Source organism: Lissotriton helveticus, chromosome 3_1 (assembly GCF_964261635.1).
Source record: "Lissotriton helveticus chromosome 3_1, aLisHel1.1, whole genome shotgun sequence".
Classification (NCBI taxonomy): Eukaryota; Metazoa; Chordata; class Amphibia; order Caudata; family Salamandridae; genus Lissotriton; species Lissotriton helveticus.
Genome location: NC_136061.1, coordinates 1,428,784,787 through 1,428,809,600, shown reverse-complemented (window position 1 = coordinate 1,428,809,600; position 24,814 = coordinate 1,428,784,787). Strand labels below are relative to the sequence as shown.

The following is a 24,814-nucleotide window of genomic DNA, read 5'->3' as shown; positions in this document are numbered from 1 at the left end:
TTCTTCCAGGTCATGATTACATAATCTGAGGTATCTGCGTGAACACTCACATTCATCTACCAGCTGATCAATATTAGGAAAAAAATAAGACTTTCATTACAAGTTCAGTGGATTTTTGATGTGGCAAAACCAAAGGGCAGGAATTCCTGAATCCAGATTCTATTCCAACACCAAAATCGTCCAATTACACATTTTCTCCCTGAAATTAGAACTAAATCCAGGGGTAATTGTGACAAACACAACCCCATGTTGTATGGTGGAAGCTAGTACAAGTGCCCTTGGCTCACACCTGCCAATCTGCATCACAAAATGTATTGTCCATGGAGGCGAATAAAAAACCTTGCGCCCTGACGAATTTGCCACGACATAGCAATGGCAATGAAACATGTTGGCCTACTTTGACAAGGTTTGCAACATGCAGTGCTTGTAACTTGAGTAAGCTCACAATTGTGAATAAAGAGGGCAAATCTAACTGTGAGTCTTACCTCAATTTTAATTGATGGAACACATTGTCCTTTGCAAATCACAGGCTTATTTGTTTTGGGGTAGTTAATTTCTCCTTTCTGTTCTTTCTGTCTTCTTACTGGACACAATTCTGTTTTCATAGTGAGTAGGCAACCAATGATGATAAATGTGGGCATGCTGGTGAGAACCTGCCGGTAGCCTCCCTGGTGTTGCGTACGTGAGGTGCCTTATCACTCTTTCACTTATTACTTTTTGTAAGTGTTCTTTACTCACATGTTGTGGGGTAGGGTATTGTTTGCGGATTGACCGATTGCAGTTCATTTTTATCATACTTAAAAGGTTGGGGGTTCTAGGAATGACCTGAACTTGAGACATTGCCAGAGATTGGTTGGAGGTAGATATCCTTTAAAGCCAGGCCTGTATTGTATTGATAACACCTCTGGACCACTCAAGGAGTAGAGAGGCAACCTGGGAAGAATACGTCATAGTCCATCGGGCGCTGCAGGCTGGGTGGCCAGAAGGAAACATGGCTACAACCCTGACACGGCCCTCAGACGGGAAACTACATTACCCAGAGGCCCATGCAGCGTGTCGCGTGCACACAGGAAATGATGCAATTCACAACCCGGAAAGGCTATGAAAGCCGGCAAGAACAAAGGAAACGCCGCAGATTATTCCACGCGTTTTTGTGCTCCGGAGAAGAAGGAGTTCCAGAGAGTTCCGGTGTGGTAAGGGTGTCTGTGACACCAATTACTATTCTCCCTCAAGTGTTTAGATATTGGAAGAGGCACGCTGTACAGTATACGGCAACAAACGTTTTGGGATGTATACTCCAAAAAGGGTATAACCAGGAACCTTGAACCTTGTGTGCATTTTTGGATTAATATTGAGAAGATTCTTCTCTGCCAGTAATACGCTAATCCTTGTTAATTCCAGGTGGTATAGTACCTGCTTTTAAGGCTATACTAAGTACGATAATTCTGGACTATTGCTTTATCACTGATGCAATCGAACTTACAGATTGGGTTAAGTGCTTTGAAACCATTTATATTATAAGGCTTACTGCCCAGAAATTATGAACCATTTGCCATATGGATATGTTAAGTGTTTTGTGTTTTTTTGTTCATATTCTAACAGGGGGGCAGTAAGAGGTTGAAGCTAAGCCATGTCCTTCATCCCCATGTGATGTTAGACATATCACACGCATAGTTGGGTACAAGCCAGCCAGATAGCATGCAGCTCCTTGTATTATACACATAGGCCTATTGTTAATATTCTTGTTTTTGTTTACAGCACCTTGTGAATGGAATCTGGGTATATAGATATAAACATTATTCTATAGAAGACGCAGTAGTCATTTGGAAGCTATCGATGAATACAAATTGTCCTTCTTAATGCTACTGCAGGATCCTTGTTATTTTTCTTTACAGGTAGAAGTGAGAGGGAATATATATGAATGTGCTTTACAAGCATTTTAATTGTTTCTTATTTCAATATCTAAATAAGTTCTTCTCTCCGCAGGTCTCCTTCCCTGCTGTTCCCTTCCTTCCATTCCCCCGATTGACCACCTTAAACTTCCATGCTATAATAGAAGATCGGAATAGTTGGACCAATTTGGGCAATGAACCGATCCTGAGAGGCCGCCAAGGTGCCTGTGACAGGGAGGGTTCTCTCCAGGATAAGCTGACGCTCTACTGGATGCAAGATGGATAAAGAGCAGGTGTAATAAAGGCTTGTTTTGGGAGTTGGTGAGGGCATGGGAAAGCATAAAGTCTCTTTTTTGGGGTCTGGACACTCGGAGTTTGCATTGTTGCACAGTGATGCTTGATGGGGTAGGTCTTTAGAGCATTCCTCAAGTGGATGGGAGGTGACCACATTGGGTCTGACCTTCAATGGAGTGCTAGATTCTTGGCAAAATGCAGGAAAAGGCTTCGAGCCTGATTCACAAAGGTAAACTGAGACAAAAGCAGCTGCAGCCGGCTCAGGTAAGCGCGTTGGGGCAGGGCGCGGCAGGGGGGAAGCCGACAGAGGCCAGAATAGGTATTATTTATTTAATTATACCTATTCCGTCATCCGTCAGCTTCCCCCCGCTGCGGCCTGCCCCACCCTGCCGTGCTTACCTGAGCCGGCAGCCGTGGGACAAAAGTCTAACTTTACGACTTTTGGTATTCACAAAAGGTATTTACTACTCGTAAATGCCCTTTGTGAATACCAAAAGTTTAACTTTGTGACTTTCAGTATTCACAAAGGATAGTTATGAGTAGTCAATGCCCTTTGTGAATACCGGAAGTCATAAAGTTAGACTTTTGTCTCATCTTACCTATTTAAATCGAGCCCTGTGTGTCTAGTCTTCTCCTTGCATCTTTTGCATTGTGCACTGACATATGTTGCAAAGGCCTCCTGAGAACTTCCTCTTGATTGGCAGGTAGATGGAGCACTGGAAGTGTCTGCCTTGTAGATTAATCAGCATGTGTTGAAGGTAAGTAATGCAGATTGGTAGAGGAAATCAATGTAGTGCATGAGGGTTGATGAATCTTGTTATATTTCTAAAGGCATTTGATGAGAACTGCTGCTGCATTCAGGAATCTCTTAACAGGTGTTAGCTCTGCTTGAGGGATGCTGGCAAGAATATCGTCAAGATGAGATGGACCCTGAACCTGGACAGTAGTGCTGATATCTTCTATCAGGAAGGATTTCACTCTGTGCTGAATGGCATTGGACGTGGGGTCCCTTTAATTAGTAGGTAGTCTTCCACCTTGGGCTAGCAGGTGACATGATAGACAACATATGTGTTGCTCTGTTAACTACATCTCCTGGAACCTCTGCGAGGATAACAACACCATTACTACTGAGCACCCATTTAAAATGTTATACGTCTATGGTGACACCGATACGTTTTTGTTTACTTGTATTTTTTTTTATTCAGCCAATGATATAAAAACTGAAAAACCGATGAGCATGAGGTCAGTGTTGGAAGCTTTCATTTGAGGTCTGCTTTTGCTCATCCGTCTGTAATCTGAAAAAGAATCAGCTTTGCATCCCCTTCCGTATGAAGCCCTACCAACCACCTTTCTGTCTAGATGGTTTTAGACAGTAAACATCTTGGGAACACAATTTACACATTGGGATCCCAATCCTTCTGGGGGAGTGCCCTCCCCAGGAGTTCTTCACCCTCACTAGCCACTTCTATGGGCCTATGTCTTCAAGGCATGGTTACATCCTTGATAGATGGAACCTGTTATCATCTTAGGTTTGGGATTCACTGCAAACCAGGTGATGTTGACACCACAATCCTATAAATTAGTTGCACATGCACATTCTGGGCGCATTATTTAAAATCCTACCGCAGAGATTAATGCCAGATAATTACAATTCCATCACTGCACCTATCAACACTTTGAGTGTGAACAACAAGGACCCCCATCTAGTACAGAAAGCTCCCAGGGCAGGGAAAACATACTGTTTATAAAGACCCTAGGCAGCCTAATAATTCAATGCAATGATGCTTATTGGACTCAGTCCCACCAAGAATCAGCCATGATCTAAGCCACTTCCGGTCTTTATTTTCTGCATGCAATTGTATTGATTTTCATGACTTTTGACATGTATCTTTTTGATTAGATCATGAAACTATGGTTGAACACCATGTTGTAGATTAGCTATAGGATAGGACATTGTCAACAGATTTATCAGAATTGCGTACGTTTTTAATTATTATTTTGATAATAAAATATATTGGTCTCTTTACGGTTTTTCTTGGCGTTCATTTTTATTGATATGTATAAGCATCATTGCATTGAATTATTAGGCTGCCTAGGCTCTTTACATAAGCATATCAACACTTTATCCACATGTGAAACCTTTTGTTGCCTATGCTCCTTTGAATCCATTGAGCAGTAAATTCTATTCAGTGAGACAAATGCATATTCCATTGAATATTACAGTTAAATTAGATCTTTGGTCTGATATCACCTCACCAGACTCTATTTCATGTCTAGGAAGCATATACACTCGTCCAGCTAAGGCACTATCCTGTGTTCATCAGTCTTGACGTCCCAATGGTTTGGGGCAACATTCAAGGTCTTTCGGCAATGTTGACATCTAACTTGTGTTCAAGTCGGACTGTCTTTGCTTGCGCTCATGATTGAAGTGCTTCCGGGAGCAACCCTTAAAACAGACGTATTGCCACTGAATACATAATTTGGATCCAAAGGGGGGCAACCACTGAAAAGACAGGACACGTTAGCCTCAAGTGCATATGTAGTAATGCTACAGGGCAAGGGTGTCCAATGTAGGTCCAAGATGGCGAAACCCATGCCTGATTTTTCAAGATAGCCTCTAACTTTGTAAATTAGTTTTCATTCAGTTTCATTGCATGCACTTCTATTTGACTTGGCTATCATGAGAAGCTGATATGAAGCAGACCTTTCTGGGACTACGTTGCGCATCCTTGCTAAATTAACTTCACCCCCCCTCACTCTTGGGGGGATAAGTACAAGGGAAGTGACAAAGTGAGGCGTTAGCCTTCCTGGCTTAACGCCTCTCTCAGCCACTTTTGAAACGCAAGGCTGCACCATATTTACAAGAATGTGGTGCAGCCTTGTGTTTCCCCCTGCGATGGCACTAAGTTTAGGAACTTAGCCCCAACGCACGCACCCTTCCACCATAGTGCAAGGGTCTCTGCGTGCAGGGAAGGATTGTTTATGTGTAGGAAGGTGTCCCTTCCTGCACATAAACAATCCTAAAATGCCATTCTGTCACTGTCATGTGTGCTGCTTCATGCAACACACATAAAAATCACAAACTGACAATTTTTTAAAGGGATTTTGCTTTTTTCATGTTTGCTGCACGAAGCAGCACACAAAAAAAGCAAAAACGAGGAGAAATAATGCATTTCTCCTCGTTTTGACAACTTAAGACCAGGTTTTACCTGGTCTTAATTTTGGTGCTGCTTCCTATGTACGCCACCCTTGTACATAGGGGGCAGCGTCAAAATCAATGGGTGTTGTGGTGGAACGCCCACCACAACACCCACTGCCCACCCCTTTCATGCTAACCATAGCGTGAAATGGGGCCTTATTTACAAGGCAGCATTACGCCACGTTAAGTGGCTTCACACTGCCTTGTAAATAAGGCACAGCCCCTTTCACCACCACAATGTCGATAAAAGTGACGCTGTGGTGGCGATAGGGGCTTGTACATAGGCCCCTTGGTGTGCAGAGCTTCATCATATTTAGAGAGTGGGAAGTTACACTGGTAGAATGATCTGTGCAGACCCCCCTCCCCATGTTACCCATATTGTACAAATGGAAACACATCAATGGTTTGGGATTTGGAGATGAATATTTTTGCCCTCGAAACCCATCAATTTCAGACAACATCAGTGCAAACAACACACACCAACAACCTTGTTGCCACTACAACAATACTTTTGAAAGATAACTCACGTTATACTTAAATGAAGAAACATGAGACAGACCTCAAATGTGCTAATTTATTGAGTGCCTAAGCCGTCTACAGTTAATCAACAATGTAACTTTTACTGCAAGTGCTGAAACATCCTCTTGATTGTGTACAGTGATGACAAATCCATTTATTTTCTTGCCAGATCTCCACTTATGGATCATACGAAGGAGGGAAAATTAATTCGCATATGAAGAAAGGAAAACACAAATTTACAAATAATGGCATCGACCTACAGTGGATTTCTTTTTAATTATACAGCAACGTGTAAACGAGATAAGCTGTGAAGTGTTTGCAAGACAAAACTGCGACAAAACAATGTTTTGTGTTGATGTCTTTTTTTACATCATATATTAGCTATTCTTTAAGTTCAGGACCAAATCGCAGTTATCCATGGTTTTTACAAAGATGAGCAGGTTTTTCACTTTTGTGTGCACCGTGCACTTTCCCGGGAAGTGCTCAGTACCCCATTCTATTATTCGGTGAGGAATTTTGCACTTGTGTAATGCACTTGTACATTTTCTAACGTTTTCTAAAAATTCTCAAACTAATAAATTGATGTGGTCTCCCACTCTCTGATGTGGCTGTAAAGTTCATCTGGAGTCATAGTGTGATTGGTCACAAGATGTCCAAATGTTCTCAGGAGGGCAGGTGGACGGGAGGTACCCCAATATTTGGATTATTGGCAGCCTCACAATTTTTATTGTTGGGTTTGATCATTATTGTGGCTAAACTGCAAGATTTAGACTGGTCACATAACCCAGACCAAAAAATACCCAAATCACTGCTGAGGATGGCAGACCGGCAGCTGTCAAACCACCAGCCACCTTCATGTTCATCAGCACAGTTGCGTTTCCATCTGTCGTTATCCCAGTCGTGGGTAGTGAACTTCATGTTGTCGTGGACACCGGCTTCATTCATGACAGTAAGTGCATCACCAGCATCTCCAGAATAGTCACCGAGCCGCAGAGCGTACCCATTCTTCTCACTATCCAATCTAAAGCTATGGTAGTCAGCATTACGGGTTTGCCCTTGGGAGTCGACAATTGAGAACCTGACAGTGAATCCATTCTGCCTGGTTAGAAGGTAAATAAACTCATTGCCAAGCCTGTGGTTGCCCATCGGATTCCCAAACCCAAATTTATACTGGTCCCACGGATAAGACCACTTAAATGTTTTATCATTGTTGTTTCGCTGTAAGACTGTCCAGCCACCACCATCAGTGTGCAAATCACAGTAGACTATCAGCGGGGGCCCGAATTTTGGCTTGATGACGTAGAGCCCATTCCTTCTATGGCCACGCAAGTAAGCGTCTCTGCAGTCTTTTGGAAAGTATTCTGTGAAAAGGAACAACAAAGGCTAAATTTATTGCAATGTTTTAAGTGTACTTTAAAGATCTCAGTCAGTGATTTGCTTGATTTGATTTGATTAGGGATTTTATATAGCGCATGGCTACCAGGAGGCTTCCCCGCGCTAACGATAAGATCCATGATAAGAAGGGGAACCCATTAATGGTTTCCAGGAAATAGACAGGTCCTCTTATCATCACATCAGCTTGCATACATTAATAGAAAGAGCAGTAATTATCAGACTTGCCTAAAACAACTGCAATTTTTCAATAAAAGGCCATGTTGTTCAATTAAAAAATATAAACATTAAACGTACACCATCAAACACATAAAACTAAAGTCGTTTCCTAGTGCTAGGCTCAAACTTGGGATCAAGCTAACAGAGCCATCCATCAAAATCATCAGCTTGATTATCCTCTTAAAACTTTAGTGATAGATGTTTTTTGCCCAACTCAGTGGTACTTATTGAATTGATTTCACATGAAAGGAAGGTTGTGCACTCCATGCAGACATCGGAACCCTCGACCTGAAGATAACACAATCTTTTGAATTTAGGAACCACTGGGTTTCAAGTTGAGGATGATCTAAGACATCTGCTGGGCAAGAACTATTTAAAGCAAAGTCTGAAGATATTTAGTTCCTACCCCATGAATTCCTTTAAAGACAATCCAGAGTGCCTTAAAATTAATTTGTTTCTTCACAGTCAGTCAATGTAGCTGTACAAGACTTTGGGAAACAGAATGGTACTTGGGAATTCCCAAAATAAGTCATGTGCAGTGTTCTGAAGTATTGGCATTTTTTTGTAGGCATCTTTTCTTGATGTTGATGAACAGTGCGTTGCAATAGTCTTTTTTGAAATGATGAGAATGGAAACTACATCTTTCCTGAGGTGGTTCAACAAGAACAGAAGAACTTTCCTAAGCATTTTGGTCACATTAAATGACCCAGATGTGATTGTGTTGAAATGCCTATCAAAGACAACCCCTACATTTTTTGCTTTAGGAACAGGAATGGGAAATCTGCCAATGTCCTGTGGCCACCATCTAGGAGACCAGAAAGATGAACTTTTGCCAAACAGCAATACCTCCAATTTGCTTAAGTTCAGTTTACGGTAGTTTTGAGTCATTCATTTTCTGATCTGTACCATGAAGTCATGGAACTTGGAGGCAGTGTAGTCAGGGTTACTAGCCACTGACCCCACAATTTGGGTGTTGTCTGCATACGACAGCTCTGCAAAACCAAATCTTTTAATCAAATCTGCCAAGGGGGTGACATACAGATTAAAAAGAGTGGGGCTTAAGGACGAGCCCAGTGGAACCCCACAAGGTAAAGAAAAGGTTGGGGAGATAAACTCATCTAAGGCAACAAACTGCTCTCGGTCTGAGAGAAAGGACTTTAAAAGCTAAAGAGCCGTATCTCTGATGTCAAGAGAAGACAGACAGTCATTAAGAAGACCATGATTTACCGGGTTGAATGCTGCCGAGAGGTCCAGTAGAACCGAGGCATCTAAGTTCTTCAGAGGCAGTGATGAGGGCCGAATCTCTGCTATGTTGGCTTCGCAAAAGCCAAATTGGGTATCATCTAAAAGAACATTGCTCCTGATTAACTCAGACAGTTCAATATTGATAGCCTGCTCTACAACCTACAACGGAAAGGGAAGGTACAAGATTGGGTGATAGTTATTAGGAACTTTACCATCCAATGTGGGCTCTTTTAGAAGAGGGAGTGTGGATGCTCTTTTCCACTCTTTGGGGAAGTGTCCTGTCTCGAACATCCTTTGAAAGGTGTTGGTAAGGTATTTAGCTACAGTTTCTGTTGTAAAGTTGAGAATTTTATCAAGGCAAGGATCAAGTGGAGAACCAGATTTGACCTAACTAAGTAGTCGCTGAACAAATGTGGTAGAAAGATGTTAACGCTTTGTTGTCCAGAGGAGAACCATCAGAAATAGTATCTTGAGGGGCCAAGTTGTTTGAAGGAGTAGTGTTTTAAAGGAAGATCGCCTCCCGCATAAACTTGTATAAAAGTATATATAACTTTTATTGTGAACACAAGAGATAATCTGGTTGTCCCTTCACAGCTGACAAACGACTATTCATGAATAATCTACAATAGAACTGATATGATCTAGAGCTCCAATCAGAATGTAGCACTTAAAGTAATACCCACAAATAAAATACATAACAGAATGCAACAAGTAGTAGTGGTGAATTCCTGCTCAACCCTAATATCCTGTTCTTCAAGAGAAGAGGAGATTGATGGACTAGATGAGGGTGCATAATAGATGGGCTCAACCTTAGATCTGAAGAATGAGGCGAGATCATTGCAAAAGCTTGATCAGCAAAGCTATTTTTGGCATCGGGAGCCTTTGTCAATTATTTTATTACCATAAACAGCTCTTAAGAGGGATTTACTGAAGACTGAATTTTTGCTGTTGGGTAACTTTATATCATTTCAATATCATGTCTTTATACATTGAAATGGCCTTTTTATATAAATCTCGATCTAGTGGCTCATAATTGATGCACCATTTCCTTTCCTGCTGGCGACAACTTTTTTTTTGTAGTCTCCATGTGTCATCGAACCAGGGTTCAGAAGGAGAAGCTCTATGATTTTGCTACGTCTGTCATTGCATCCAGACATATCATACAACAAGTCACATTACACCTACAACAAGCCAGAACTATTGGCTTTTTCAATGGCTGTTAGTTGGTAAGATAAATAAGCAACAACTATTGCTTCATTGTATATAAAATTGAAAATGCTTCTGTTCTGAAATTATGAGACTGTGAAAGTGCTACAAAGAGTCTCTTTGAAGTTACCTCAAAGGCAGTGAAGGGTGGTACAGCTACAGAGTTAAGATTTGGTTTTCACCCTGAAGGTGAGGGCAGAAACAGAGAGCCCAATAGGGACCCGTCTCAGCACCTACTTTTTAGAACTGCTGGTGTTCAGCACCAGCAGGACCCGGCCCACTTAAAGCCCTGGACATATGAAGGGAGTTCATGGACAGAGCAAGAGAAGCAAAGGGAACAGAAGGAGAGAGCGAGAAACGCAGAGGAAGTGAAAGGTGAGGGTGAGATCTGCGGACGGAGAAAGGAAGAAAGTGAAACATGAATTGACGTGAAAGACCGGATGAGCCTCACTGTGAAGGCTCTCTATCACTATTTTTTTTTAAATCTTTTTATTGCTCGCTCACCATTTAACTTGCAGCCCTGCAGTCACATTAGACAGGACACTCTTAAAATGGGTCGTCCAGTGAAAACACACATCACTGTACTCAGTCCAGCAGCAGCACCTATGATCACACACGAGGACACAGAATATCCCTCTGGCTGGTGACATCTGTCTGGGTTTTCAGTTCCAATGTGGGGCTTCAGCACTGAAAAAGAGTAAAGCTAAGAATCCAGGGCTTTCAGCCACAGTTTTTGCAGATAATCTTAAAGAGGACGCATGTATCGCTGTCCCTCCTAACTGTAAACCTGAAGGAAAATACCCAACTGCAGACTTTTCACGGCTTGGAGAGGAATTTGCAGTTGAATATTAAGGGACTGAGATAATGCCAGGAGGGGTTTAATTTTGACACAGTGCTTTATTAAAACCCCACTCCTAGTTCTGAGTGTTGCAATGGGGCATAATGTGGTAAAGCTGCTTGGTTCCCCCATTCTGAGCTGAAAACTCAGGGGAAGATTTATAAGCGCCTTGTGACACTTTAGCGCCATCGTTGCATTACTTTTGGGAAGCAGCGGCGGCGTAAAAAATGAGCCCAATTTACAATGTGACGCATCTAGAGAAATGCGTCACATTGTAAAGCCCTGCGTCACATTATATCTGCGTCAGGTATAATGTATGCAGGGGAGCATTCACACGCAGGAAAGCCTCATAAAAGTGACGCAGTGAAATCTAGAAGATTTGTGAAATCTAGAAGATTTCACTGCTTCACTTCTAGGATGCCACTGTGTCAAAACCTTACACCTGGTTGAAGCAGGCTTAAGGAGTGACGCAGTGTAGTGTGAATAGGCCTCAAAATATATTGCTGGAATGCGTCGTGCTTGCGACATGACTCCAGCAATGCGTGACTTTTGCCCCAACAGATCCTTGCGCCATGTTGCGCCTTATCGTAAATACGGTGCATCCATGGTGGTGCAAGGGTTTCTCAGGGTGGCGCAGGGAAAGTGACACATCTCTACAGATGCGTCACTTTCTTGTAAATCTGCCCCTCAGAATCTTGACTTTTTTTCCTGTAAAAACTTTGCCACATTTCAACCAGGGAAATGTCACAGACAAACAGTTCTCGATCACTACATGAATTGTGAATTGTGTAACAGTTGTAATCCCAATTCAGATGGAAACGCCAATTTGCCCTCTCGTCAGGCCTACCGCACCACTCGAATTGAGAGCCTTAGTCTTAGAACTTTCCATCCTTACTGGCATAATTCAGAGGGCCCCTGTAATGTGGCTTTTTAAGCATCCATATTCACCTTAGATCCAAGTCTCTCCTGCCTCTTGGTTGAATATTTTAGCAGAGGGTGCTTCCAAGCTCTTCACCCTACCCGTACAAAAACTCAGAATTAAATACGAAAAGCCATGCGAAACCTGCGAAAAGTTGGTGGAGTGGTTTTTCAGACCAAGTAAGAGAAAGAAGAGAGGGGAAAGGGAGTGGAAGGATTTGGGGTGAAGAATGAATTACGAGGAGCAGAAGGGAGACCATTACATTTTGACCCTGTTTAGTGCTGATTAGGCAAAGGTGACATTTCGAGTTCACCCTTTCAAATACCAAATGACAGAGCAGGTCCATGTAAAATACATTTCTTTAATCGAATCAAAAATCAGACATGTCAATATATATATTATTGTTGGTCATTGTTCCTTAGGTCTTCTCTATCTGTTTGGCTGGTTTGGTCCCTCGGGCATAAGAACTTATACAAAGCAGAACGTAGATTTTACTGGCCCTACCCATCTCCCTGGATAACTATCTATGTCCAAGAGTGTCAGACCTAACTTATCAGGAGAATCTAAAGACAATGTAAATGAGTTGCAGTTAGATTCCTTGTATGGAAATGTACCTTATGTGTCTAACAGTCAAATATGTCCTGTATATGGCCCTAACTGACCTACTTCAGACACCTCTCTCTGGTGGGATTTATGCCGATATGTTGTGCTCATGTGTAGGTAAGGCTTTAAGTGGGATGAAAAAACTGGGGGGGCTCTCAAAGGGGTGTGACCTATGTAATTAACGCTGTGGCTTAAAAAACCTAAGATAATAGCCTGTGTTTAGCAGAGTGTGCCGCCCTCCTGGTATTTTGCTGTTTCTGTTAGTGCATCCAGATATATAATAATGCAAGTAACTTTACACCTACGACAAGCCAGGACTATTGGCTTTGTCGTTGGCTGGTAGTTGCATAAAATAAATAAGCAACAACGATGGCTTCATTGTATATAATATTGAAAATGCTTCAGTTTGAAATAATGACACTATGAACAAGAACAAGTCTCTTTAAAGTTAAATCAAAGGCAGTGAAGGGTGGCACTGCTGCAGAGTTAAGATTTGTTTTTCAGGCCCAGGGTGAGGGCAAAAACAAAGAGCCTAATAGGGAACCATCTCGGCACCTGCTTTTTAGAACTGCCGGTGCTCAGCACCAGCAGGACCCGGCCCACTTGAAGCCCTGAGTGTAGGACAGAATTTCTGCCTTTGCACCAGCATATGCAGTACTATGAATTAATTCCTTCTCTATTAAGAGCATAGTGTGTCCTGGGTACTCATACTGTATGACAACACATATACAATGCGCACCACTGCGCGAACTGCCTCAAAACCCATGATGATGCTCCATAGAAGCATGTTTATTGTTGCATCTTGGCTATAGCAACAACGTGACTCCTGCTGGACCTGGCCCATTAGCCTTCTCTATTTGTTTCACATTTCTTCTCCACTGTAATAGAGCTAGATTTCATCAAGATTAACCATCGCTCTGTTTTGTGTTTCAGACAGATTGCATTTAAAATGGCATGCAGATTTTGGTGCAAGTGGAAAACACATGGGACATGAGATTATGAAAAGAGACCTAGTCAAATGTTTTTTTTTTAAAGGGGCAATTTTGGTGCAAAGCAAAGTGAAAAACATAAAATGAGGACTGGTCACAGTGCTTTCAGTCTGAAATGCTTGTGGTGAATTAACATGTGTTTTTTGCAGTGTAGAAGAAAACTCGTGATTTCAGTGGCCTTTTTAGCTTTGAAGATAACCATGGAATGTGTTCTCTCTTCCCAGCTCTTTTTCTTATAATCTACATTTCCTATTCCTGTCTTAAGAGACTTTGGCTTTGTTGCATATTTAGACCATGTATATTCAGTTCATAACAGATCTTCTTGTAATGTGTATTAATTAACCGTGCACAAACACAACACACGGGGCTAAAGCATTTTGCATGAAAAGCTATATAAAACATTAGAGCATGTTGCTATGAGTATGTATTAACTGTGTGCGCTTTGAAAATGTACACTAGTGCATGTTTTATGCTATGTTGTAGATTGCACTTTTTTTTGCATGTTGTGCACAAATAATAGAAGAGTTGCTTTAAACTAATAGCTTTTGCTAGGTAATCATTTATACAGGGTACTAGTATGGGGGTGGGAAAACATAATGGGTTTATTTACATAAAAATTAATACTCTTTTATGTTTGTTTTTGTTTATGGGCCCACCATTCAATGGCTGCCTAAGAAACAAGCATGGCTGAGAATCGTGCTGAAAAACACATGCGCAGGACTGCCAAGTGCGTCAAGACACGAAGGAATCAAGGCCATTCTTGTGATCGTGCCAATGTACCAGTGTTAGTTAAAGTATCCTTCCTGCGTGCAATGTAACAGGAAGGAGGAAATAGACTGAAAAAAAATTCCTAGTAAATGCTGTTAAAACATATAATTGTATTATTCATTTACACTTCCTTTGTTAAAACCGGTATGCGTTGGAATTTGCAATGAGAACAGAATGGTGAGACCCTCATGCCATCTATGCTAACCAATCAGGTAAAAGCTTTACTGAAAAATGCAACATTATTAGTAGAGTCAGCTAAGAATTAGAGTATAAATAATGACCTCTTTGGAGGCGTGATAGCTTTAGGGGGCGGGTGCAGCCTGGGTGGAGATTGTGTCTGAGGAGAGACAGAGAAAGGTGGGGGTTCTTGCTCATATTTTTTCAGAGAGCCTTGCACGTCATATTTTTGGCAAGACAGATCACATTCCTTTGTGGTCTGTGAAGGAGGGGGCTTTCCAGGAGCAGCCTCTCTCAGATTGATCAGACCAGGGCAGAGAGTGGAGCTGGATAGAACAGGTTTAGATGATACATTTCTAAGTTTATGCTTTCACTAGGATTTATTTGTCTTATGCATTTATGTCTCTTTATTGGAGATTTTTGCCATTTATTAATTATTAATTAGCCTTGCAAGACTCACTCTTTTCTTAGAAACTCTTTAAGAGTTTTGACTGACATTTTACGCCACATTTTCTTTTCTACATGTGATGCTTATATGCAGACTGTAATATGTTCTGTATTAATGCTATGTTTCCTAATTTCCAAATTCTGTAACCTGATTGATATTTGACTAATGAATAAAGGGTCAGAAAAACTTCACTTTTAACTAAAAAAATGAAACCCCTTAAAATACTCACCAACTCTCTTCATTGGCTTAAATATTCATTGTATTTTGATTTTTCATGTTTATGTAAAGTCTCCTGTAGGTAATGTACAATGGCAAGGGTCTAGTACCTTTACAGCGGTAAATTAGAGGTAAATGAGGTTTTGCATTGAGAAATTACCTTCCTTTTTAAACACCCAGGAAGAGAAGTAAGAATCATTTTAAGTTGAAATACTAACATGCGAGTATTTACAAGGGTTGGATTGGGATCAAAAATTTGTGCGGGCACACCAAAAAAAGTGGCCCACATTTGCGTATTGCCTTTCCGCAAAACACTGCTTCAGCGAATGTATGAAAAGAAAGGGGGTGAGAGGCATGGTATATTAACTTCACTTAGTTAAAAATATGCACAGATTAGTTCACACTGCTGAGCCACCCATGAATGCAAGTGAGACCAGACCACTTCTGCTCAGGCCCCCTACCCCCGCTCAATCAGCATGCATTAATGGGCTGGCCTAGCCAGAGAAAGAGAGTGATACCTCCGCCCATCTGCCTGTAGAAAGGTCACTCAGGCACCCACTGGGCAGCTGGCAGCATCCAAGCAGCTCAGACAGTCCCCAGGCTGCCCAAAAAAGAAGCCCACAGCTACAACTCGGCTCCCTGCACTTTGACCATTTCCCGAGTGCCCGAGTTACCAAACCGACCCTGGTATTTACCTAAAATAATGTTGCCTTTTGGTAAGTTTAAGAGAGGTGCCGCCTGCTTATTCATTATGACATGCCGGTTTCCAATTAAAGGAATGAGTTCTTCCTCAGATACTTCTGTAAGGGCCGCTCCCAAGGTAACGACCATCAACAGCCCTAGGGGCCCCAGGAGAAGGGCAGGAACCAGGCGCATCTTAAGAATCTGCATGAATATAAGGAAGACAAGGGAAAACATTAGTAAATATTCAGGTTATTATATATCACTTGATTCTAGAACATAAATTGTCTCCGAGCACTCTTAGGGCCCTATTAGGATGGCGACGGACCTGCGTCCGTCCACCACCCCCGAGGAAGAGGGACCGTCCGCATGGGCAGCGGCGGTCCCTCCATGGAAATTAGGATGTGACCGCCACCCTGGCGGTCACATCCCCTAAATTTAACATTGCGGCGGATGCTGCTCCAAGCAGCACCCGCCGCAAGGTTAAAAACTGTATGTTTTCCTTTGCATGCACGAAGCGGCAGGCACCGCGTGGTGCCTGCCGCTTCGTCCACGCAAAGGCAGGGGGGTACCATAGGTACCCCCATGTGTAACCCCCACCCCCTTCACCCCTGGGGGCCGCAACGGGCCCCCAAAGAAAAGACAATATGCCTTTCCACGGCAGAAATGCCGCCGTGGAAAGGCATAGGACCACCGCCATCCTAATATGCCTGGCGGTGTCTGATAGACACCGCCAGCCATGTTAGAGTTTTTCTGCCGCGGTCGGAAGGCGACCGCGGCGGAAAAGCTGCGGACGGAAAAAATATCCCCCAGCCATCCTAATCTGACGGGGGGTAATTTTTTCAGTCCACAGCGGTTAATCCGCATCCTCCAGGCCGGCGGTGGCCTCCGCTGGCCCGGAGGATGCGGATTATCCGCGATCATAATCGGCCCCTTAGTCTGGGCATTTAAGGGACCAAGTCACAGGAAGATGAGGCTAAATTAGCCAGAATCAAACAATTTGATAAATCCAGGATTAAAAACAGTTCTCCAGGCCCTAATCCTAACATTTATAAGGCAATTATAGTTGTAAAAAATTCATACCGGTATTGAATTTTTATGATCATTTACTGAATGAATCACATCTTCCCCATGCTCAGCTTGTAATATTCTTTACCCCTCCCATTCTTGTATGGATGCAGCTATCTCATCACGCTCTAATCCTGTGTAAATTTCCAATGGGTAGAGATGTATCCCTTCTCCTCACCTTTGCGTGCCTCCTTCCAATGTATCAATGAAAGTAACAAGCCCTAGGCTAGAGAATGTCAGAATCTGGCTAACTTCCATAGCGTGAGCCTGAAGAGAAGAACCAAGGGTGGGAAGAATGCTACTCAAAGAGATTGCAAGCATTCCTCCGATCACCTTTTGTGTGTGATGTCACACCCTAAGTGGTCAAGACAACGTCCAGATGTAGGTCCCTTCCTTGCTGTGTCACAGGCTCTAAACTAGAAACTGGTCTAGGGTTGCTTGTGTTCTGTTCTGGCGCGTGTCTCGCCTGGTATTGTGGTATGGACTGTACCCACGAGGAGCAGAGTCAGTACTGATTTGCATAAGATGGGTGTCTGTCTGGAATGCACAATGAGTTATAAACTGTGGAATTGAATGCTACACAAACCGATTGAAATGGGTTAGACTACTTGCAAGCATTCCTTCCATCACCTTTTGTGTGTTTAATGAGACTGAAGAGGTGCAGACAACAATACCCAAACATATAGAATTGTGTTCCAAAGAACGGAGGAAGAATATTGGCCCGATTCACAGAACTAACTTAAGACAAAATCCTAAACTTACTACCATTTTGGTATTCACAGAAGGCACTTACTCATTTTGGTATTTACAGAAGGCACTTACTGTACCTAACTTTAGGACTTTTGGTATTCACAGAAGGCATTTAGGAGTCCTAACTTTCCTACTCCTAAACTGAGAAAAATCCTAACTTTAAAACTTTCGGTATTCACAGAAGGCATTTAGGAGTCCTAAAGTTAGGAGTCTAAACTTCTGTAAATACCGAAATGAGTAAGTGCCTTCTGTGAATACCAAAATGAGTAAGTGCCTTCTGTGAATACCAAAATGGTAGTAAGTTTAGGATTTTGTCTTAAGTTAGTTCTGTGAATCGGGCCCAACGTGTTTCTTGGAGGTCACAGCACTGCCTAGCTCACCTACTATATGCATTAGTAAAATATTGCGTCATTAGCCTATTGCAGAGTAGCTAGTCTCACTGTATCATTTCTTTCCTTTTGCAGTTACTGCTGCATCCAGCACCCCCCCCTTTTGACTGCTCTTGAAACACACTCACCTGTCAATATGTGTGGATAAAAAAAAGGTGAAAAAATTGTAAAACTGCATAAGATCAAAATATCAAGCATGCACAGTAGCTGATCGTAAAGCCCTGTGTTACAGAGGTGATTCCTAAGGTGGCAGTTATACAACTGCTCCTGTTATGATGGGCGAAACAACAGTTTTATGATCTTTAGGACATAAAATTACACCTGACTGGGCACAACTTGACAGTGGCAAACTCACAAATACATTGGTACTTATCAATGAGGACATAAACAGGTGCATGAACCTTACCCCTATCTTCCCTCTGTCTTATTACTCGGGATCCCACGATGTACAATTAGTTTGTCTCGATTCATGCTTTTATTTCTTTTAGGGCTACCTTTGGCGCTATAAAAAATATGTTACACTTCATGTTTCTACTTGCGCAAATATTAACCAGGCGACCCCTTCCAGCATTTGAACTGTGCAAGGCGTATTTAGTTGTTGATGTCGGAGGGTACTGAGAAGGTAACAGCAGAAAGGAAACAATCTGAACCTACTTCCACACATTCAAATAGACTCACCTATTCAAATTACTCTTCCAAGGCTACCTTTTCCGGTTCCTTTCAAGGTATTATCTTCAACATATTGTTACTTGTTCGCATTTGTTGTAACTCTTAAAAGTTCAATGCAAAGGGGGCCGCTACTCATGTGGTTGTGTCCACGCTATATGTAAACCAATGTGTATTACATGATTATATAGCCTTTCCACGGTGTAGACAACCTCTTTGCTGCCTCTAAACACCATAGGTTAGCTACACTCTTGATAACCTAAAAATCTATGTAATGCTTGCGGATTAATACGTTTACCACTTTCAAATCTCTGACCTCTCAAACTCGGTCAAGTAAATTAATTCATGACTAATAAAATTCACTGCAATTAAAATCCAGCTTTCGAGGATCACATGATTAAGTATTTAATTTATAAAAATAACACGCATGTTACCGAAACCATATATCTATGATTTTACTTCTTGGGCCAGTGAAGTACAGCAACTAAAAAATATTTTATTCGTCCAACTGGCTGAATACTTAATCCATTGACAAATTAATGATGGATAGTTGCTGAATTATAAGAACATTGAACATTTTTACTCACAAAGTGAACCATGTTAGCCCTTCCCTTGCCTTATGCAATTCATGCTCTCTCACCTCACACCTCTGGTATGCCTGCCCCAGATGCTTGACCTTAAGATGGCGGACCTTCCTGCAATCAAAGCGCGATCAACACTAACACCCAGAGGAGCACACATTTCCCTGTCAGGATGGGGGCTGGGGCCAGGCTTAATCACCGCCGTGGGGGACCGCCGTGACTCCGGGGCACTCCCAAACTGAGCTGTTTGCACACTCCAACTAATATCCAAGTCAGCGCACCGCATTTCCCCCACTATTGTGAGTACCTCTCTCTACCAGCCTGACTCCCTAAAATGGCCCCCCATAAGTATGCCCTTGTTCCAAAGCACTCCCACTCCCCTTGTTGGGGATGGATCTAGCATTTTTGCCCTGGAGTCTCAGAGATCCCTCTGAGAGAGTCCACAGTGACAAGGGAGTCACATATAGTGGAGGACTGGGATCGACCCTCTTACCACTGGGAACCGTCTCCTAACCCGCCGCACGTCAGACACTGTGTTCAGGCTGGGTTTAATACCCCCTCCCCCTCCTCTTCTTTCCTTCATTCTTCTAAGTGTGCCCACGACGAAAGCACTCCTCTCCCCTTGTTGGGGAGGTATCCAACATCTATGCCCTGGAGTCTCAGCAACCCTGCTGAGAGAGTCCACCGCGACAAGGAAATCATACGTAATGGAAGACTGGTGAAGGATCCCTTTACCGCGGGGAGCTGTCTCCCACCCAGCCCGACTTCAGACACAGTTACTTCCTTGTCTCCTCGCTGTGTCTCCTACCCGCTCCCCCACCTCCTCCCTCCTACATTCTTTGCTGCCTCCCCTATTCCTTTCCTCTCTCCCCTGAATCTCACTCCCCTGCCTGCATTGCTTAACCTTGTGCCTATGCTCCACTAAAATCTCCCTCCCCAACACCCATTTACATTACCCCCTTACCCTTTTACACGCCATGAATCAACGGATGTAACTTGCGATTGATGTACCTTTTGTAACAATGTGTAACTTGTAACCTATATAACTCTTATCATGTAAAGCGCTCTGATACCTCAGGGTCTAGCTAAGCGCTATATAAAACTCAAATAAATAAAATAAATAAATTGAATCATGTGTGACACTTGTTGGTGAATAAAATATGTTAGTTATTTTCCCACAACCCTCTCCCAACGGCGTCCAATAAACAAGTGTTAGAGAAGGAGTATTGTAGCAGTCTCCATAAACACGTCCAAGCAAACAGACGTATAAGGACCATGTCTACACAGAGCAAACATTACTGCCTCTCTACTTGCTCACCGGCCATATTGAAGAAACAATGGCTTTCGCAAACAGGGGCTTGCAAAAAGTGAGTTAAGTTCTTCTTTTGATTAATATTTGAGCCCAGGAGGAGCAGTACCTCCATGTGTGATACTATCCTGTCCAATTCCAAGTTCACTAGTTGTGGCCTTGCACCTTGTGTCTCATCCCGTGTTTCTGCACAATTTGTTTTTAGCAGGAGGGTTTTGGGTGCAGAAACTGGCTTGGAATCAATGCATGCATTAAACAGCATGGTAATTCAAGGACCATCGCATTATTTCCCATCCTAGGCAGACTGATTGTCCCCAAATTTATATGTTTCATTGAACACCTCTCATTCTTCCTTCTCATTAAATCAGTAATGTATCCTTAGTTGGCAATATTCCTCAAGTGAAGATTAGGGATGACCCTAGGCTGTTTGGGTTACTTCCAGTGTCCACACACGTCTACATGTTTCAACTCTTTTAGGTCCTGCATCAGGAAAGAGATCAAAGCTACCAACCACCAGTGGTCTGTGCAAGTCCACTTCAGACAAACGCTCTAATTGAACCTATAACTTCTCCGCACAGCCTGTTACAAACAATACGAAGTTGTGAAATATACAATATTATTTGTTTATACAGACTAAAGCCCAAAGTGATTTTTACCTGGTAACTTGAATGTGGCACATGAAACAATGCACTAAACATTGGGAAAGATCAAGGCATCTTGATATTTTACCTACATAGACAACATGGCCTTAGAGTAAAAGCCCACTTCAATGTAGCTTTGATGATAAAAATGGTAGGTTCGATGGTAAATTCATGAACTTTCTTCCCGTGTACTTCCGACTGACTGAAGCTGAAATAACATGAAGCCACAGTCTCACTTTCCTGGCTGTTTCCCCTCTCCCTTTCTTTTGCTCTGTCGCCACTCTGAAGCAGCCACACAACTGTGAGACCACTCCAATAAATGAAAAACAATATTTACATTTGTAACGCAGGATGAAAATAAGAACATAAAAGTGGGAATAAATTGTGTAGTAGAAGTACTGCATCATGGTGTGTGAAAAATAGGCATACAGCAGAAACATTATGCATGACGCAGCCATTTTGATTGTTGTTTATGCCGCAGAAGAACGTGCAGCTTTAATTCCCCCTCTTCTCTCGGCTTCCAACATTCATCCCCCCGCACCAGGCATCCTTTGCATGGCTGTCTTTTCTGCTTCAAGTCTTTGCTTTTTTTTCTCACTGTAAATCTGCCGGGAGTCTGATCTTTTCACCCTCACACTTTCCTATCAGAAGCCGCATTTACATTCCAGAAGCATCTCGCGCTTCCGGCTTCAAGACTTACGACATTCTACAGCAACATCCGATCCCCTGTATGGAACATTCCAAAGTATTGTGCCTCTTTTAACCCTTGGAAAAAGTTAACATACGATCACATTATGTCTCCCTTAAAACCAATGCGAAGGAGGTTAATTTGGAACAGAATGAAACGTGTTCGCAACTTACTTGGCGCCTTCTGCCTCCTGAAAATCGGACTGTGTGACCCTCTGCACACACGTCAAATGAGATCCTGGCAACTCACTGACTATCGTTTTATACCCTTTTCAGCAAGGCAAATACATCATCCTCATTATTTACTCAAGGGGATGGTGCAAAATGCCACGTTTATGACGCCTTCCCAGCAGATGTTGACAGCTTGCAGGTGAGCGTTTACAGAGAAAGAGAATAAACTATTGACCAACTTCCTGCAACATTCGCACAAATGTGCTATGCTCGAAAATAGGTCTGCGCATGCCCCAAGCAGTTGTTATCCTGTAGCTCACGAGGGCTCGGCCAGTTGTCACGTAGGTTTTATTTTTTATGAGTGAAAGGCCAAATGATGTAACATTGCACCTTTGCAGTGACATTATTGGCATTTTCTATGAAACCACAGTGTTGCCAATGAAAAACATGTCAATTGTTTCTTTAAAACTAAATATACTATCATAAACTATCATATATTACGATATTCGTTGTGAGAGGCCTTTTCCCGCAAGAACACCTGCAATGGCTGGAAATATATTTGTCCACGAAGGAAAGTAAGTGCCCCCGAGACTTCCTTGGTGCACCTCTTCCTCTCCCATGGGAGGCAGGACAATCCTTCAGGTCGAATTCCCATATCTCTGTTTGCGCCATTTATGAGGTTGGGCTTGTCAAACCACTCAACAGTAGAGGGGTTTTCAGAATGAACATGGAATATGCAAAGAGGTTCCAATGAACTCATATGTAAATTCGGTTCATAGACATACTGGGCCTCATTTATGAGGCCCTTGCGCCCTGATGTTTGGTGGCGCAGGTGCCACTTTTTTTGGCTTAACTCTGCCTCGTAAATATGGTTACCTTTAAGGCAGTTTTCTGCGTTAAAGGAGTGGGTGTTGCTGTGGGCGTTCCCAGCAACATCCATGGCTTTTTGACACTGCCCCAGATTTACGAGAAATCGTAAATCTGAGGCACTGCCAAAAACTTACGCCTCTGGCGTAAGGGAGGCCCAACGAGGAGAAATATATTTATTTGCCGCGTTTTTTCCTTTTTTTATGTGTTCTGCAGCACACAGAAAGAGGAAAAAGCCTCTTGTGATTGTTTTTGTGCAGGAAGATTTTCCTTCTTGCACAAAAATAATCCTCCCCACAACACAACCATGGTGCAAAGGTGCCTGCGCAGGCACACAGCAGCCTGTTGTGCGCCTGCGCAGGGGAAAAGAACAGGAATGCACCGTATCTGATAGATACGGCGCATTCCTGCCCTTTTCTTTTGCCATAGGGCAGCGCAGCAGGAAGGCCTGTGTCACTGCCCTATGGCAAAACCTCATAAATGAGGCCCTTTATTTCTATTTGGTGGCTCGACAATCCCAGCCCTATTCAACATACACCATCAACTGTATGTGGAGAACATTCCTTCGAGGACCAGAAGCTTTTTCAGGCCCTATATTTTTTGATGGGTGTCTCTGAAGAGAGTTTCTTAACACTGATAACGAAAACGTTGTCCTGAGGGTTGTTATCTTCTCATGATGTGCATCAATGCTTTTGATATATTTTCTTTCCTTCTCTCATACTCACCTACAGACTATCAGTGTGTTCTTATCTAAAGAAGACTGATGGTGCTTTGAGAAATCATGGTTTCATTTGCGGTCCCAAAGCCTACGATTTGCAAAATCACATGGTTTTTGACTGCAAAACAGCACGTCGCAATCTACAAAATGTACTTTGAAAATCAGACATGCCTTTCTGACCCACACAGTACCCTTTCTAACTCTTTGCAAATCGTAAGATGCAGAGTGCTTGAAACTGGAGCTCTTCCCTTCTCCTGCCCATTCGGATTCTCAATGCCATATATCAATGAGTTCTGACCAACAACCATTGACCGGTCACCATCCCATCAAAGCAGGTGATACTGATGAGCAAAGTGGAAACTGTCATGTCAGAGCTTCCACTCTTTGCACCACAGCTGGGGGCATCAGGAGAGCAGGCTGTATTCATGGGGATAACCAGCTGATCACTCAGTAACATTTGCAGAAGGTTTTAAAAAAAATATTCAAGGCCTTTGCTTTTTAAAGGACAGAGGTTGGAATAAAAAAAATAAAAATAGCCGTTCATCAAAGGCAGAGACAGAGGTCACAAACCTCAATCCCTGTATTCGCAGCCATTTGAAATGAGGTGTAAACAAATCCTGCCTTGAGGATGGGCAAACTGATCTAAACCAGTGTTGGTTGGAAGAATGTACTATTTACCAAAGTAAAGGCTGCCCGAAGAAATGGGAAAAGATTTGGGGGCAGTGGCAAGCTTAACATGGGCTGTCAGGGGAGTATTAGACAGACCATGAAGGTTGCTTATCATTGGTGTTGTATCCTCTCCGGCTGATAAAAGACAACTGTAAACTCACTGGTCGGATTATATGTAAGACAATGTTATCACTGATGTACTGCTGTTGTGCTGTTTGCAGTAAAAAAAAGAATCCTGCCACACGTATACTATTGAGTCAAGTCTTTTTGTGACTCCTTGCAAGTATGGGTTTCTGTCGCAGTGCAAAACTGAAATCGGGTCACAAAGCAAAAACAGCAACAGCTTTGTAACCTTCTTCTGTTAGTGTAGTTGCTCAACCTTGAATTGTCGGGCAAGTCTTGTCAACAGTCTCTTATTCAGTTTGTGTATCGTCAGGCTAATAGTTTGGTATTCCTACTATCTTCTTCTTTGTTCTATAAATATCACTGCTCTCCAGCTTAGTTTGGAACTCTCCAGCATCACCCCTATACCTGACCACCCACTTTGGTTTCTACTTTCTGTTTCACTAAAGACTTCAGAGCTAACCACATACATTTTCTTACATTGTAAGTGATTCAGTTGTGTTGGTTCGATTCCCTTAGACCCCCAACCAACTTGTTATGTTGAGTGAAACTACTTTAGGACGGTGGCCA

General features: G+C 42.6%; 1 protein-coding gene across 1 annotated transcript; it reads right to left on the bottom strand.

The window, feature by feature from the left end:
* Positions 1-5,945: 5,945 nt before the first annotated feature.
* On the bottom strand, positions 5,946-22,006 carry LOC144823505 (fibrinogen-like protein 1-like protein). The gene is made up of 3 exons (XM_078682080.1): positions 21,871-22,006; positions 15,620-15,809; positions 5,946-7,265 (listed from the first exon to the last, which is right to left on the bottom strand). The coding sequence occupies exons 2-3, from the start codon at positions 15,798-15,800 to the stop codon at positions 6,568-6,570; spliced, it is 879 nt and encodes a 292-aa protein (XP_078538206.1). The 5' UTR covers positions 15,801-15,809; positions 21,871-22,006; the 3' UTR covers positions 5,946-6,567.
* Positions 22,007-24,814: the final 2,808 nt, after the last annotated feature.